Here is a 14,855-nt window from a genome sequence, read left to right on the forward strand (position 1 = left end):
CTGACTTGTCAGCCAGGGCTCCCTGATTGGAGCAGTTTGACATCCGTGATCAGGGAGCTCTGATTCGATGAGGTCCACCAAGCTGACCTTGTTACAGTGACAACCTCACGTGATCAGACATGACCTTCTGTGTAGCAGCTTCTGAGATGCGAGGCTGGAACTGCTATCCTGGTTGGGCCCCAGAGCAGAACCCTGGCGTGACTTGATTACCAATGCATCAAACGGCAGTTTAATCATCTTCAATGTCCCTACCTCTGAGTAAGGACACCTGGGACCTCCTGCTCCAGAGATGAGCCATACCAAATCTGAACAAATTGATCAGAAAACCACTCCAGCAGATCCTACATGAAGGGATGTTGAGCTGGTGCAGGATAAGGGGGCAATCGTTTCAAACTGGGGGAGGTCTTCCAGGAGAGAGAGGACAGGTTCCTGCCTCTGGCTGGGGGGGGGGGGGGGGGGGGAGGGCAGTGATTCGAGAACACACTGCACACCCAAAGATGAGTAACACCAGTCATTGATCATTTTTGTCAGAGACAAAAGTGAAATTCAAGCCAAAGGACAGAAACTTAAGGAAAAGAGATTTATCAGGTAAAGAGTTGGGCCCATGACAGATCAAAGGGAAAATTTCCATGGTTGAGGATTTCAATCAGTCCATTCCATCAGCGCTGGGGGAGTGGGCACTGTCGGAGGGTCAGTGCTGAGGGAGTGCTGCACTGTCGGAGGGTCAGTGCTGAGGGAGTGGGCACTGTCGGAGGGTCAGTGGTGGGGGAGTGGGCACTGTCGGAGGGTCAGTGCTGAGGGAGTGGGCACTGTCGGAGGGTCAGTGCTGAGGGAGTGGGCACTGTCGGTGGCTCAGTGCTGGGGGAGTGGGCACTGTCGGAATATGAGAATAAGGAGTAAGATAAATGAGAGTGGCACAGATCAAAATTGGCAGGAATAATGTGGTGGGCATCACAGAGACGTGGCTGCAGTGGCACCAGGATCAGCTGAATACTCAAGGATCTCCATTCTATTGAAAAGAGAGGCAGGTGGGCTGAGGGGGGTGGGGCTGCCTTGTTCGTAGGGTGAGATGGTGAAGAGTCGGTGTGGGTGGGATTGAGGAACTGCAGAGGGAAATACAAGCCATTGCGGGCGTTATATACAGACCTCCAGCCAGGAGTCAGGAGCTGGGGTATAAAGTGCACCAGGAGATCGAATTGATGTGTGGGAAAGGCCACCCTACAGTGATCATGGGGGATTTCAATATGCAGGCTGGTAATGGATCCCAAGGAAAGGAATTTGTGGAATGTTTATGAGATGGCTTTTTGGAGCAGCAGGTGATGGAGCCCAGGAGGGAACAGGCAATATTGGATTTAGTGTTGTGCGACGAGGCAGACTTGACAAGGGAGCTTAAAGTGAAGGAATCCTTCTGAGGCAGTGACCATAATATGATGGAATTTACTCTGCAATTTGAGAGGGAGAAGATCGAATCTGAGGTCACGGGATTACAGGCTGGACAATGACAACTACAGAGGCATGAGGGAGAAGCTGGGGAGACTGGACTGGGAGAGGGACCGAGCAGGAAAGACAATGGGATAGCAATGCCAGGAGATGCTGGGGCGGCACGGTGGCTCAGTGGTGAGCACTGCGGCCTCACAGCACCAGGGACTCAGGTTCGATTCCTGCCTCAGGCGACTGACTGTGTGGAGTTTGCACGTTCTCCCCGTGTCTGCGTGGGTTTCCTCCGGGTGCTCCGGTTTCCTCCCACAGTCCAAAAGATGTGCAGGTCAGGTGAATTGGCCATGTTAAATTGCCCGTAGTGTTAGGTGCATTAGTCAGGGGTAAATGGGTCTGGGTGGGTTACTCTTCAGAGGGCTGGTTGGGCTGAAGGGCCTAATCCAATCAACTCAGGGGACACAGCAGAGCATCATCCCAAGGGAATAGAACCGTAGTACAGGGAGGATGGGGTAACCATGGCTGACCAGGGAATTCAGGGATAGCAGGAAAGCAGACAGTGTGACGAAGGGCAGTGGGAAACCAGAGGATTGGGAAGTTTACAGAGGAGAAAGTGAGGGCTGCAGATCAGAGCTGAAAATGTGTTGCTGGAAAAGCACAGCAGGTCAGGCAGCATCCAGGGATCAGGAGAATCGACGTTTTGGTTCCTGGAGAAGGGCTCATGCCCGAAACGTCGATTCTCCTGCTCCTTGGATGCTGCCTGACGTGCTGCGCTTTTCCAGCAACACATTTTCAGATAAAAGGATCCTTCTCAGGATCACAGCCAGTGACCAGTGGTGTTCCTCAGGGTTCAGTGTTGGGACCACAACTCTTCACTGTAAACATGAACGATCCAGATGAAGGAACTGAGGGCATTCTGGATAAGTTTGCAGATGATACAAAGACAGGTAGAGGGACAGGTAGCATTGAGGAGGCAGGGGGGCTGCAGAAGGATTTGGAGAGGGTAGGAGAGTGGGCAAATAGAGTACAATATGGGGAAAGTGTGAGGTCATGCACTTTGGTGGGAGGAATAGAGACATGGACTATTTTCAAAATGGGGAAAAAATTCAGAAGTCTGAAGTGCAAAGAGACTTGGGAATTCAAGTCCAGGATTCTCTCAAGGTGGACTTGTAGGTTGAGCCAATACTTAGGAAGGCAAATGTAATGATGGTATTTATTTGGAGAGGACTTGAATCTAAAAGTAGGAATGTCCTTCTGAGACTTGAGAAGGCTCTGGTCAGGCCACATTTGGAATATTGTGTGCTGTTTCTGGGCCCCATATCTCAGGATGTACTGGCCGTGGAGCGTGTTCAGAGGAGGTTCACGAGAATGGTCCCAGGAAAGAAAAGCTTAACATATGAGGAATGTTTGAGGACTCTGGGTTTACTCTCGATGGAGTTGAGAAGGATGAGGGAGAATCTAATTGAAACACACAGAATGCTGAATGGTCGAGGCAGGATGGATGTTGGGAAGATGTTTCCATCGATAGGAGAGACTAGGACCCAAAGGCACAGCCTTAGAGTAAAGGGAAGGCCTTTTAGAACAGAGATGAGGAGAAACATCTTCAGCCAGAGAGTGGGGAATCAATGGAATTCACTGCCACAGATGAAGTGGCTGTGGAGGCTGGGTCATTGAGGGTATTTGAGATGGAGATTAACATCAAGAACCTGTCTAAGGGATCAAGGATTATGGGGAGAAAGTGGGAGAATGGGGGTGAAAACTCATCAGCCATGATTGAACGGCAGAGCAGATTTGATGGGCTGAATGGCCTAATTTCTGCTCCTCTGTCTTATGGTCTTCGAGAGGGTAAGTGCTTATGAAGTGGGCACTGTCGGAGGGTCAGTGCTGTGGGAGTGGGCACTGTCGGAGGATCAGTACTGAGGGAGTGGGCACTTTTGGAGGGTCAGTGCTGAGGGAGTGGGCACTGCTGGAGGGTCAGTGCTGTGGGAGTGGGCACTGTCAGAGGGGCAGCGCTGAGTGAGTGGGCACTGTCGGAGGGTCAGTGCTGAGGGAGCGCCGCACTGTCGGAAAGTTTCCTGTAAGTATTGTGGGTGAAACAGTAAGTGTCCCTGGTGTGTCTGATGTTTGTAGATTGTTGTGAGTTGTGCTGTGTATCCATGTTTCCTTCATTCTGGGACAGCAGTGATCCCTGATTGGCTGTTGGTATTTCGGGAATACCTGTCTTTTCCCATCATCATTAACGCTCTGGCAAGCAACGTGCTCCCACACAAACTACAGGCTCTGGGAATGGGTTTAAACACATGGCTTTAGTTTGCATTTCCAGGCTGAGTATTTTATTACAGATTTCCCGCAGATTCTCAGCGTCTGTCTTGCCTCAAGGTCAGAACAGCAGGCAGCAGCAAACCCTTCTTACTGGAGCTGCAGGACATTGGGGCTGAACAAACACCTGGTCAAAATTCACTGACCACACCATCACTGACCACAATATCGTTCGTGAGCTCACGGGGCGAGTGTGTCACTGAGCCTGTCAGCACAGAGTGAGTGTGTAAATGCCCTGTTAGTACAGGGCGAGTGTGTGACAGCTCCCACTGAGTGTGAATGCAGAGGTTCCTTGCCCAGTTTGTCGAACCGGATGGTATTAAACACAGAGCCGTGTCAGTTACACACACTATTCATCAAGGCCCCAGGAGCTCAGTGGATTGATCTGAAACAGACCCTCTCTCTGTCTTGGTCTCTTTCTGCTGCCATTAGACACGGTTTATAAAGCCAGCTCTAGGTCAGGGCTGAATGAGAATGTAGTGTTGGTACAATGGGAGACCACTCTGCCCTGCGGCAGCTGTTAGCCCAGCTAACCAGCTCGGAGTCCCAGGTACAGGCTCCAGTCTCTACACCAACAACAGGGACTCTGCCTGTCTGTTCAGGGCCAGGATCTCTCAGATCCTGCTAAAACTGCCTTCCCAAAGTCTACCCGTGAGGATTCACACTCAGTGCGGAAGGGGAGATGGTACTCCTGGGGTGTTTGTGGTCCATGTTCAAATCCGAGTGTGTAATGTTCTGCCTCATGTCTATCAGACTCTGTGGATGAGCTGTCTCAACATGAGAGAGCCGGGGCACCATGTCAGGAGTCCCCTTGGATTGAGGGGTATCTCTGGGGGCTCGGGCTCGGGCTGGGTCTGGGCTCTCTCCGGTGCTCGGGCAGAGAAAGACGCCGATCTCCATCAGACCAATGTGCCGACTGCACACCATCCCAGCTTCCGACTTCAAACCCACTTTCCTTCCTGAGCACTCCCACCATGTTCTGATCTACACAGGAAGATCCCAAAGTGTCACACCCCAGCTCCATGCCAGCACAGAGAGACTGACTCGATCTCTGCGGGATCACTTCAAACTGACGTCCTGATAGATCAGAGACCTGAGCAACACAGAGAGGAAGGAGGAGCCGTGATTCAGGGGCAGAGACACAGAGAGACACACACCCACCCCCCCTCACCCCCCCACACACCCTCACCCCCCCTCACCCCCACACAACCACCCACCCTCACCCCCACACAACCACCCACCCTCACCCCCACACACCCACCCCCCTCACCCACACACAACCACCCACCCTCATGCACACACACACACACACACACACACCCACCCCCCTCACCCCCCCCACACACACCCACCCTCACCCCCACACACCAACCCACCCTCACCTCCACCTTCACCCACACACACCCACCCACACACACACACACACACCCTCACCCACACACACACACCCACCCTCACCCACACACACACACCCACCCTCACCCCCACCTTCACCCACACACACCCCCACACACCCACACACAACCACCCACCCTCACCCACACACACACCCACCCACCCTCACCCCCCCACACACACACACCCACCCACCCTCACTCCCCCACACACCCTCACCCCCCCCACACACACACCCACCCTCACCCCCACACAACCACCCACCCTTACCCCCACACACCCACCCCCCTCACCCACACACAACCACCCACCCTCACGCACACACACACACACACCCACCCCCCTCACCCCCCCCACACACACACACCCACCCCCCTCACTGCCCCCCCACACACACCCACCCTCACCCCCACACACCAACCCACCCTCACCTCCACCTTCACCCACACACACCCACCCACCCTCACCCACACACACACACACACACACCCTCACCCACACACACACACCCACCCTCACCCACACACACACACCCACCCTCACCCACACACACACACCCACCCTCACCCCCACCTTCACCCACACACACCCACCCACCCTCAACCCCCCCACACACACACACACACCCACCCACCCTCACCCACATACACACACACCCACCCACCCTCACCCACACACACACACCCTCACCCACCCTCACCCACACCCACCCTCACCCACACCTTCACCCACACACACCCACCCACCCTCACCCACACCTTCACCCACACACACCCACCCACCCTCACCCACACACACATACACACCCACCCTCACCCACACACACACACCCACCCTCACCCACACACGCACACACCCACCCTCCCTCACCCACACACACACCCACCCTCACCCACACACACACCCACCCTCACTCACACACACACACCTACCCACCCTCACCCCCACCTCCACCCACACACACCCACCCACCCACCCTCACACACACACACACACACACACACACACACACACCCTCACCCCCACCCACACACACCCAAACCACAATAGGGTATATTTGTTGAAATCCACATTGATGCCCTGGGGTTGAAATGTTCCGAGGCGGAAGATGTGGCGTTCTTCGTCCAGGCGTCAGGTGATGAGGGAGCGGCGGTGAAGGAGGCCCAGGACCTCCATGTCCTCGGCAGAGTGGGAGGGGGAGTTGAAATGTTGGGCCACGGGGTGGTGTGGTTGATTGGTGTGGGTGTCTCGGAGATGTTCCCTAAAGCGCTCTGCTAGGAGGCACCCAGTCTCCCCAATGTAGAGGAGACCGCATCGGGAGCAACGGATACAATAGATGATATTAGTGGATGTGCAGGTAAAACTTTGATGGATGTGGAAGGCTCCTTTAGGGCCTTGGATGGAGGTGAGGGAGGTGGTGTGGGCACAGGTTTTACAGTTCCTGCGGTGGCAGGGGAAAGTGCCAGGATGGGAGGGTGGGTCGTAGGGGGGCGTGGACCTGACCAGGTAGTCACGGAGGGAACGGTCTTTGCGGAAGGCGGAGAGGGGTGGGGAGGGAAATATATCCCTGGTGGTGGGGTCTGTTTGGAGGTGGCGGAAATGTCGGCGGATGATTTGGTTTATGCGAAGGTTGGTAGGGTGGAAGGTGAGCACCAGGGGAGTTCTGTCCTTGTTATGGTTGGAGGGGTTGGGTCTGAGGGCGGAGGTGCGGGATGTGGACGAGATGCGTTGGAGGGCATCTTTAACCACGTGGGAAGGGAAATTGCGGTCTCTAAAGAAGGAGGCCATCTGGTGTGTTCTATGGTGGGAGTGGTCCTCCTGGGAGCAGATACGGCGGAGGCGGAAGAATTGCGAATATGGGATGACATTTTTGCAGGAGGTAGGGTGGGAAGAGGTGTAATCCAGGTGGCTGTGGGAGTCGGTGGGTTTGTAAAACATGTCAGTGTCAAGTCGGTCGTCACTAATGGAGATGGAGAGGTCCAGGAAGGGGAGGGATGTGTCTGAGATGGTCCAGGTAAATTTAAGGTCAGGGTGGAATGTGTTGGTGAAGTTGATGAATTGCTCAACCTCCTCGCGGGAGCACGAGGTGGCGCCAATGCAGTCATCAATGTAGCGGGGGAAGAGGTGGGGAGTGGTGCCGGTGTAATTACGGAAGATCAACTGCTCTATGTAGCCAACAAAGAGACAGGCATAGCTGGGGCCCATACGTGTGCCCATGGCTACCCCTTTGGTCTGGAGGAAGTGGGAGGATTCAAAGGAGAAATTGTTAAGGGTGAGGACCAGTTCAGCCAAACGAATGAGAGTGTCGGTGGAAGGGTACTGTTGGGGACGTCGGGGGAAGAAAAAACGGAGGGCTTGGAGGCCCTGGTCATGGCGGATGGAGGTGTAGAGGGATTGGATATCCATGGTGAAGATGAGGCGTTGGGGTCCGGGGAAACGGAAGTCTTGGAGGAGGTGGAGGGCATGGGTGGTGTCTCGAACGTATGTGGGGAGTTCCTGGACTAGGGGGATAGGACAGTGTCGAGGTAGGTAGAGATGAGTTCAGTGGGGCAGGAGCATGCTGAGACAATGGGTCGGCCAGGGTGGTCAGGCTTGTGGATCTTGGGAAGGAGGTAGAACCGGGCAGTGCGGGGTTCCCGGACTATGAGGTTGGAAGCTGTGGGTGGGAGATCTCCTGAGGTGATGAGGTTCTCTATGGTCTGGGAGATGATGGTTTGGTGATGGGGGGTGGGGTCATGGTTAAGGGGGCAGTAGAAAGAGGGGTCCTCGAGTTGGTGTTTGGCTTCAGCGGTGTAGTGGTCAGTGCACCAGACTACCACTGCGCCCCTTTATCCGCTGGCTTGATGAGGTTTAGCGAGTCCCCACAGTCAGCTCATTCAGAAAGGAAGGAGACATGGGATACAGGGAAACCCAGCTGTCCAGATACAGGATTGGCTGGCCCATAGGAAACACTGAGTTAGTGAGTGAGAAAGTGTCTGTGAGAGAGAGAGAGAGAGACAGAGAGAGAGAGAGAGAGTGTGAGAATGTGTGTGTGAGTGAGTGAGACAGTGAGTGTGAATGAATGTGCAAGAGAGTGTGAGTGTTCGTGTGCGTGTGTGTCAGTGAATGAGTGAGTGTGAGTGACTCAGTGAGTGTGTGTGAGAGAGAGAGAGACTGAGTGAGTGAATGAATTTGAGTGAGTATGTGAGATAGTGAGTGTCTATGAGAGTGAGTGAGTAAGACAGTGAGTGTGAGTGAGTGCGTGTGCGAGGGAGTGTGTGTGAGAGTGAGAGAGTGAGTGTGTGTATGAGTTAGAGAGTGAATTTGAGTGAGTGAGTGAGAGAGTGAGTGATAGAATGTGTGAGTGAATGATTGTGTAGGTGAGAGCAAGAGAGTGTTTGCGTGTGTGTGAATCAGAGAGTCAGTGTGAGTGAGTGCGTGTGAGTGTGTCAGAGGGAGAGAGAATGAGTGAGTGAGACAGTTAGTGAGTCCCTAAGAGATTGAGTAAGTGAGAGAGAGTGAGTGAGAGTGTGCACACGTGTGGGTGTGTGTGAGGGAGAGAGTAAGTGTGAGTGTGTAAATGAGAGTGAGTGAGAGTGTGTGAGTGAGCTATTGTGAGTATGTGTGAGACAGGGATTGAGTGAGAGTGAATTTGAGTAAGTGTGAGAGTGACTGTGTGAGTGTGTCAGTGAGAGAGAGAGACAGTTAGTGAGTGCCTGTAAGAGAGGGTGAGAGAGTGTGTGAGTGAGAGTGTGAGGGAGAGAGTGTGAATGAGAGTGTGAGAGAGAAAGTGAGAGAGTGTGTGAGTGTCAATGTGAGAGAGAGAGAGTGAGAGTGTGTGTGAGGGAGAGAGTGTGAGTGAGAGTGTGAGTGAGTTTAAGAGAGTGTGTGAGTGAGAGTGTGAGGGAGAGAGTGTGTGAGTGTCAGTGTGTGAGGGAGAGAGTGTGAGTGAGTGAGAGAGAGTGAGTGAGAGTAAGAGAGTGTGTGAGTGAGAGTGAGAGAGAGATTGTGAGTGTGAGCGAGTGTCAATGTGTGTGTGAGGGAGAGTGAGTGTGTGAGTGAGAGTGAATTTGAGTGTGTGTGTGAGTGACTGAATGAGTGAGTGTGTGTGAGTGATTGAGAGAGCGCGTGAGTGTGAGTGATTATGTGAGTGAGTGAGTGTGAGCATGTGAGAATGAGAGTGACAGTGAGTGAGTCTGTCAGTGAGCGAGAGTGAGTGAATTTGAGTGAGAGTGTGCGAGTGAGTGTGTGATAGTGTGAGTGAATGAGAGAGTGTGAGTCAGAGAGTGAGTGAGTGAGTTAGTGTGAGCGAGTGTGTGAGAGTGAGTAATGAGAGAGTGAGTATAAGAGAGTGAGTGAATGAGTGAATTTGAGTGTGTGTGAGTGAGTGAGTGTGAGAGAGTGAGTGTGTGATGGATAGAGAGTGTGAGAGAGAGAGTGTGTGTGAGTGTATGAGTGAGAGAGTCAGAGTGAGTGTGAGTGAGAGAATGAGTGTGAGAGTGTGAGTAAGAGTATGTGAGTGAGTGTGAGTGAGCATGTGAGAGTGAGTGAGTAGGAATGAGGGTATGTGAGAGAATGAGTGTGAGTTAGTGTGTGAGTGAGTGTGTGCGACTGACTGTGTGAGTGAGTGAGTGAATGAATGAGAGTGCATGAGTGTGTGAGTGTGTGTGTGAGGGTGAGAGTGTGAGGGTGAGTGTGAGTGAGTGACAGTGAGTGAGTGTACGCGAGTGTGTGAGTGAGTGAGAGACTGTGTGTGAAAGAGTGAGTGCGAGTGACAGTGTGAGTGAGTGTGTGAGAGTGAGTGAGAGAATGAGCGAGTGAACCTGTGTGAGAGAGTGAGTGTGTGTGTGTGAGAGTGAGTGTGAGGGAAAGAAAGAGAGAGTGAGTGTGTGTGAGTGAAAGACAGTTAGTGAGTGTCTGTGAGAATGAGTGAGTGTGAGAGTGTGAGTGAGAGAGTGTGAGGGAGAGAGTAAGTGAGAGAGTGTGTGACTGAGTGTGCGTGTGTATGAGTGTGTGGGTGAATGAGTAAGTGTGAGCGTGTGAGTGTGAGTGAGTGTGTGAGGGAGTGTTTGAGTGAGTCAATGAGAGTGTGAGAGTGAGGGAATGTGCGAGTGTGTGTGAGTGAGAACGAGTCAGTGTGAGTGTGAGTGTTTGAATGTGTGTGAGTGAATGAATGTGTGAGCGTGCGAGTGAGATGTGTGAGTGAGTGAGTCAGCGAGTGTGTCAGTGAGTGAGTGTGAGTGAGTGTGTCAGTGAGTGAGTGTGTATGAGAATGAGTGGAGTGTGTAAGTGTGTGAGCTAGTGTGTGAGTGAGCAAGTGAGTGTGAGTGTGAGAGTGAGAGAGTGAATGTGAGTAAGAGGGAGAGAGTGAGTGTGAGAGTGAGTGTGAGCGTGTGGGTGAGTGTGTGGGTGAGCGAGCGTGAGAGTGAGGAAGTGAGAGAGAGATTGAATGAATGTGAGTGAGTATGTGTGTGCGTGGGAGTGAGTGTGAGTGAGTGAAAGAGTGAGTGGGTGCGAGTGTGAGAGAGTGTGAGTGAGAGTGGGTGAGAGTGTGAGTGAGTGTGTGAGTGAGTGAGATGGTGAGCGAGTGAGCCAATGAAAAAGTGAGTGAGTGAGAGAATGAGTGAGCGTGACTGAGTGTGTGAGTGAGTGTGAGACTGTGTTGTTGAGTTCTAAGTGTGAAAGTGTGAGTGCGTGTGTGTGAGTGAGACTGAGTGCGAGTAAGTCAGTGGGCGTGTGCATGAGAGAATGAGTGAGTGAGAGTGAGTGAGTGTGTGTGTAAGTGTGTGAGTGAGTTGGTGTGTTTGAGTGAGTCAATGAGTTAATGTGTGAGCGAGTGTGTGTTTGTGTGTGTGCGACTGAGTGAATGAGTGTGTGAGTGAGTGAGAGAGTGAGTGTGAGTGAGTGTAAGTGTGAGAGTGAGTAAAAGATTAAGTGAGTGAGTGAGTATGAATGTGAGAGTGAGAGTGTGTATGAGTGTGAGCGAGTGTGAGAGTGAGTGAATGTGTGTGAGTGAGTCAGTATGAATATGAATAAGTGTGGGTGAGAGAGAGACTGAGTGAGTGAAAGAGTGTGTCTGTACGTGTGCGAGTGTGAGTGTGAGTGAGTTGTGAGTGAAGTCAGTGTGTCTGTGAGTGATTGTGAGTGAGTGTGTATGTGACTGTGTGTGTGTGAGACAGTGAGAGTGAGTGAGTGTGATTGAGTGTGAGGAAGTAATTGTTGGTGAGACAGTGAGTGAGTGAGAGAGTGAGTGAGTGAGAGTGAGTGAGTGTGACTGTTAGTGAATTAGTGAGTGAGAGTGTGAGTGGGTGTGTGAAAGAATTTGAGTGTGTGTGTGAGGGTGTGACTGTGTGAGAGTGAGTGAGTGTGTGTGGGAGTGAGTGAGAGTGAATGTGTGACAATGAGTGAGTGAGAGTCAATGAGTGAGTGTGTAAGTGAGCATGTGAGTGAGCGTGTGTGAGAGAGAGAGTTGAGAGTTAGTGAGTGAGTGAATGTGTGAGTATGTATGAGAGTGAGTGGAGTGTGAGTGTGTTTGAGTGAGTGCTTGAGTGAGTCAATGAGTGTGTGAGTTTGTGTCTGTGTGTGTGTTTGAGAGTGTGAGTGAGTGAACGAGTGTGAATGAGGGAGTGTATGAGCAAGTGTGTGAGTGAGAGTTTGTAAGTGTGTGCGATAGTGTGTGTGAGTTGTGAGTGAATGAGTAAGAGTGAGGGAGTGTGAGTGAGGGAGTGTGAGTGAGGGAGTGTGAGTGAGTGTGCGTTAGTGTGTGAGTGAGTTGTGAGTGAAGGAGTGAGAGTGAGGGAGTGTGAGTGAGGAAGTGTGAGTGAGTGAGTGTGAGCGAGTGAGGGATTGTGAATGAGTGAGAGTGAGGGAGAGTGAGTGAGTGAATGAGTGTGAGTGAGTGTGACTGAGGGAGCGAGTGAGTGAGTGAGGGAGAGTGATTGAGTGAGTGTGAGTGAGGGAATGTGAGTGAGTGAGAGTGAGGGAGTGTGAGTGAGTGAGTGAGAGTGAGTGAGTGTGACTGAGGGAGCGAGTGAGTGAGTGAGTGAGGGAGTGTGAGTGTGAGCAAGTGTGAGCGAGAGTGAGCGAGGGAGTAAGTGAGCGTGTGAGGGAGTATGAGTGAGGGAGTGTGAGTGAGTGAGTGTGAGTGAGTGAGTGTGAGTGAGGGAGTGTGAGTGAGAGTGAGGAAGTGTGAGTGAGTGAGTGAGAGTGAGTGTGTGAGGGAGAGTGAGTGCATGAGTGAGTGTGAGTGAGTGTGAGGGAGCGTCAGTGAGTGTGAGTGAGTGTGAGCGAATGAGTGTGAGCGTGAGGGAGTGAGTGTGAGTGAGGGAGTGTGAGTGAGTGAGAATGAGGAAGTGTGAGTGAGTGAGAGTGAGTGAGTGTGTGAGGGAGAGTGAGTACGTGAGTGAGTGTGAGAGAGTGAGTGAGTGTGAGTGCTGTGGTGAGCAGTGGCCTGGGGTCCTCTAACCGGCGGTAGTGAGTTGAGGGTGTGCTGACCTGAGTGTCCCCCCTCAGGGTAGGGGGGTCCTGGCAGCTGCTGGGGGGTGAGACGGAGCCGGACGTGGGGGGCACCAGCACCAACTGCAGCAACGTGTTCAAATCCACCGTCAGGCGGGACTCCAGCCTGAAACACAGGCACAAAGACACTGAGTCAGAACACACCCACACACACACACACTCACACACACTCTCACTCACAGACACACACACTCACACACCCACACACAGAGACACACACACACTCACACACACTCACAGACACACACACACACACCCACACTCTCATACACTCTCACTCACAGACACACACACTCACAGACACACACACTCACACACACACACTCACAGACACTCACACACTCACACAGACAAACACCCACACACAGAGACACACACACACTCACACACACTCACAGACACACACACACTCACAGACACACACTCATACACACACACACTCACTCACAGACACACACTCTCAGACACAGACACACACATACACTCTCACATTCACACAGACACACACACTCACAGACACACACACAGACACACACATACACTCTCACACTCACACAGACACTCTCACACACTCACAGACACACACACACAGACACACACACAGACTCTCACACTCACACACACAGACACACACACACTCAGACACGCACGTACACACACACTCACAGACACACACACAAACTCACACATACACTCACAGACACACACACAAACTCATACTCACATACACTCTCACGCTCACACACAGACATACACACACTCTCATACACTCAGACACAAACACACACACGCACTCACTCACACACACTCACAGACACACACACACTCACACTCACACAGACACAGAAACACACACACTCACACACACACATATTCACACACACACTCACAGACACACATACAGACACACACACTCACACACACTCACAGACACACACACACTCACAGACACACACACACTCTCACACACAGACACACACATACACTCTCACACTCACACTCACACACTCACAGACACACACACAGACACACACACAGACTCTCACACTCACACACACAGACACACACACAGACACACACACAGACTCTCACACTCACACACACAGACACACACACACAAACTCACACACACACTCACAGACACACACAAACTCACACACTCACAGACACACACAAACACACACACACACTCACACAGAAACACACACACATACTCTCACACACACTCTCATATTCACACAAGAACACACACACACTCATATTCACACACGCACATACACACACTCACAAACACACACTCACACAGACACATGCGCACTCACTCACACTCTCACACATACACACGCACACACACTCAGACACGCACGTACACACACACACAAACTCACACATACACACACACACACAAACTCACACACACATACACTCTCACGCTCACACACAGACATACACACACTCTCACACACTCAGACACAAACACACACACGCACTCACTCACACACACTCACAGACACACACACTCACACTCACACAGATACAGAAACACACACACTCACACACACACATATTCACACACACACTCACACTCACACAAACACACATTCACACACACACACACAAACTCACACACATACACGCACACACTCAAACTCACACACATACACGCACACACTCAAACTCACACACATACACACACTCAAACTCACACTCAATCACACACACTCACACACACACACTCACACAAACACACACTCACACACTCTCACAAACACTCACTCACACATACACAGAAACACACACACGCACTCACTCTCACACTCACAGACACACAAACTCACACACTCACACTCACAGACACTCACACACTCTCACACCCACACACAGAGACACACACACACTCACACACACTCACAGACACACACACTCACACACACTCACAGACACACACACACTCACAGACACACACAGACACACACATACATACGCTCACACACACACACACTCACAGACACACACACACACTCACAAACACACACACACTCACACAGACACACACATACACTCTCACACTCACACAGACACGCACACAGACACACACACACACTCACAGACACACACTCACACAGACACACACACACTCTCACATACTCAGACACAAACAGCCACACACACACAAACACTCACTCATACACACTCACTCACACACTCACACA

General features: G+C 51.9%; 1 protein-coding gene across 1 annotated transcript in view; it reads right to left on the reverse strand.

Annotated features, from left to right (window-relative positions):
- Positions 1-2,292: 2,292 nt before the first annotated feature.
- Positions 2,293-14,855, reverse strand: part of LOC122545532 (voltage-gated inwardly rectifying potassium channel KCNH2-like) — a gene marked incomplete at its 5' end in the record, with an annotated part of 355,139 nt that continues 342,576 nt past the window's right edge. The window contains 2 exons of the mRNA XM_087985888.1: positions 2,293-4,846; positions 12,622-12,748. Of these exons, the coding sequence (XP_087842014.1) occupies positions 4,553-4,846; positions 12,622-12,748 (421 nt within the window). The remainder of the gene's footprint in view (positions 4,847-12,621; positions 12,749-14,855) is intronic.

The sequence above is a fragment of the Chiloscyllium plagiosum genome, unplaced genomic scaffold (genome assembly GCF_037043375.1).
Source record: "Chiloscyllium plagiosum isolate Xiang-an unplaced genomic scaffold, Cpla_swu_hap1 HiC_scaffold_4, whole genome shotgun sequence".
Classification (NCBI taxonomy): Eukaryota; Metazoa; Chordata; class Chondrichthyes; order Orectolobiformes; family Hemiscylliidae; genus Chiloscyllium; species Chiloscyllium plagiosum.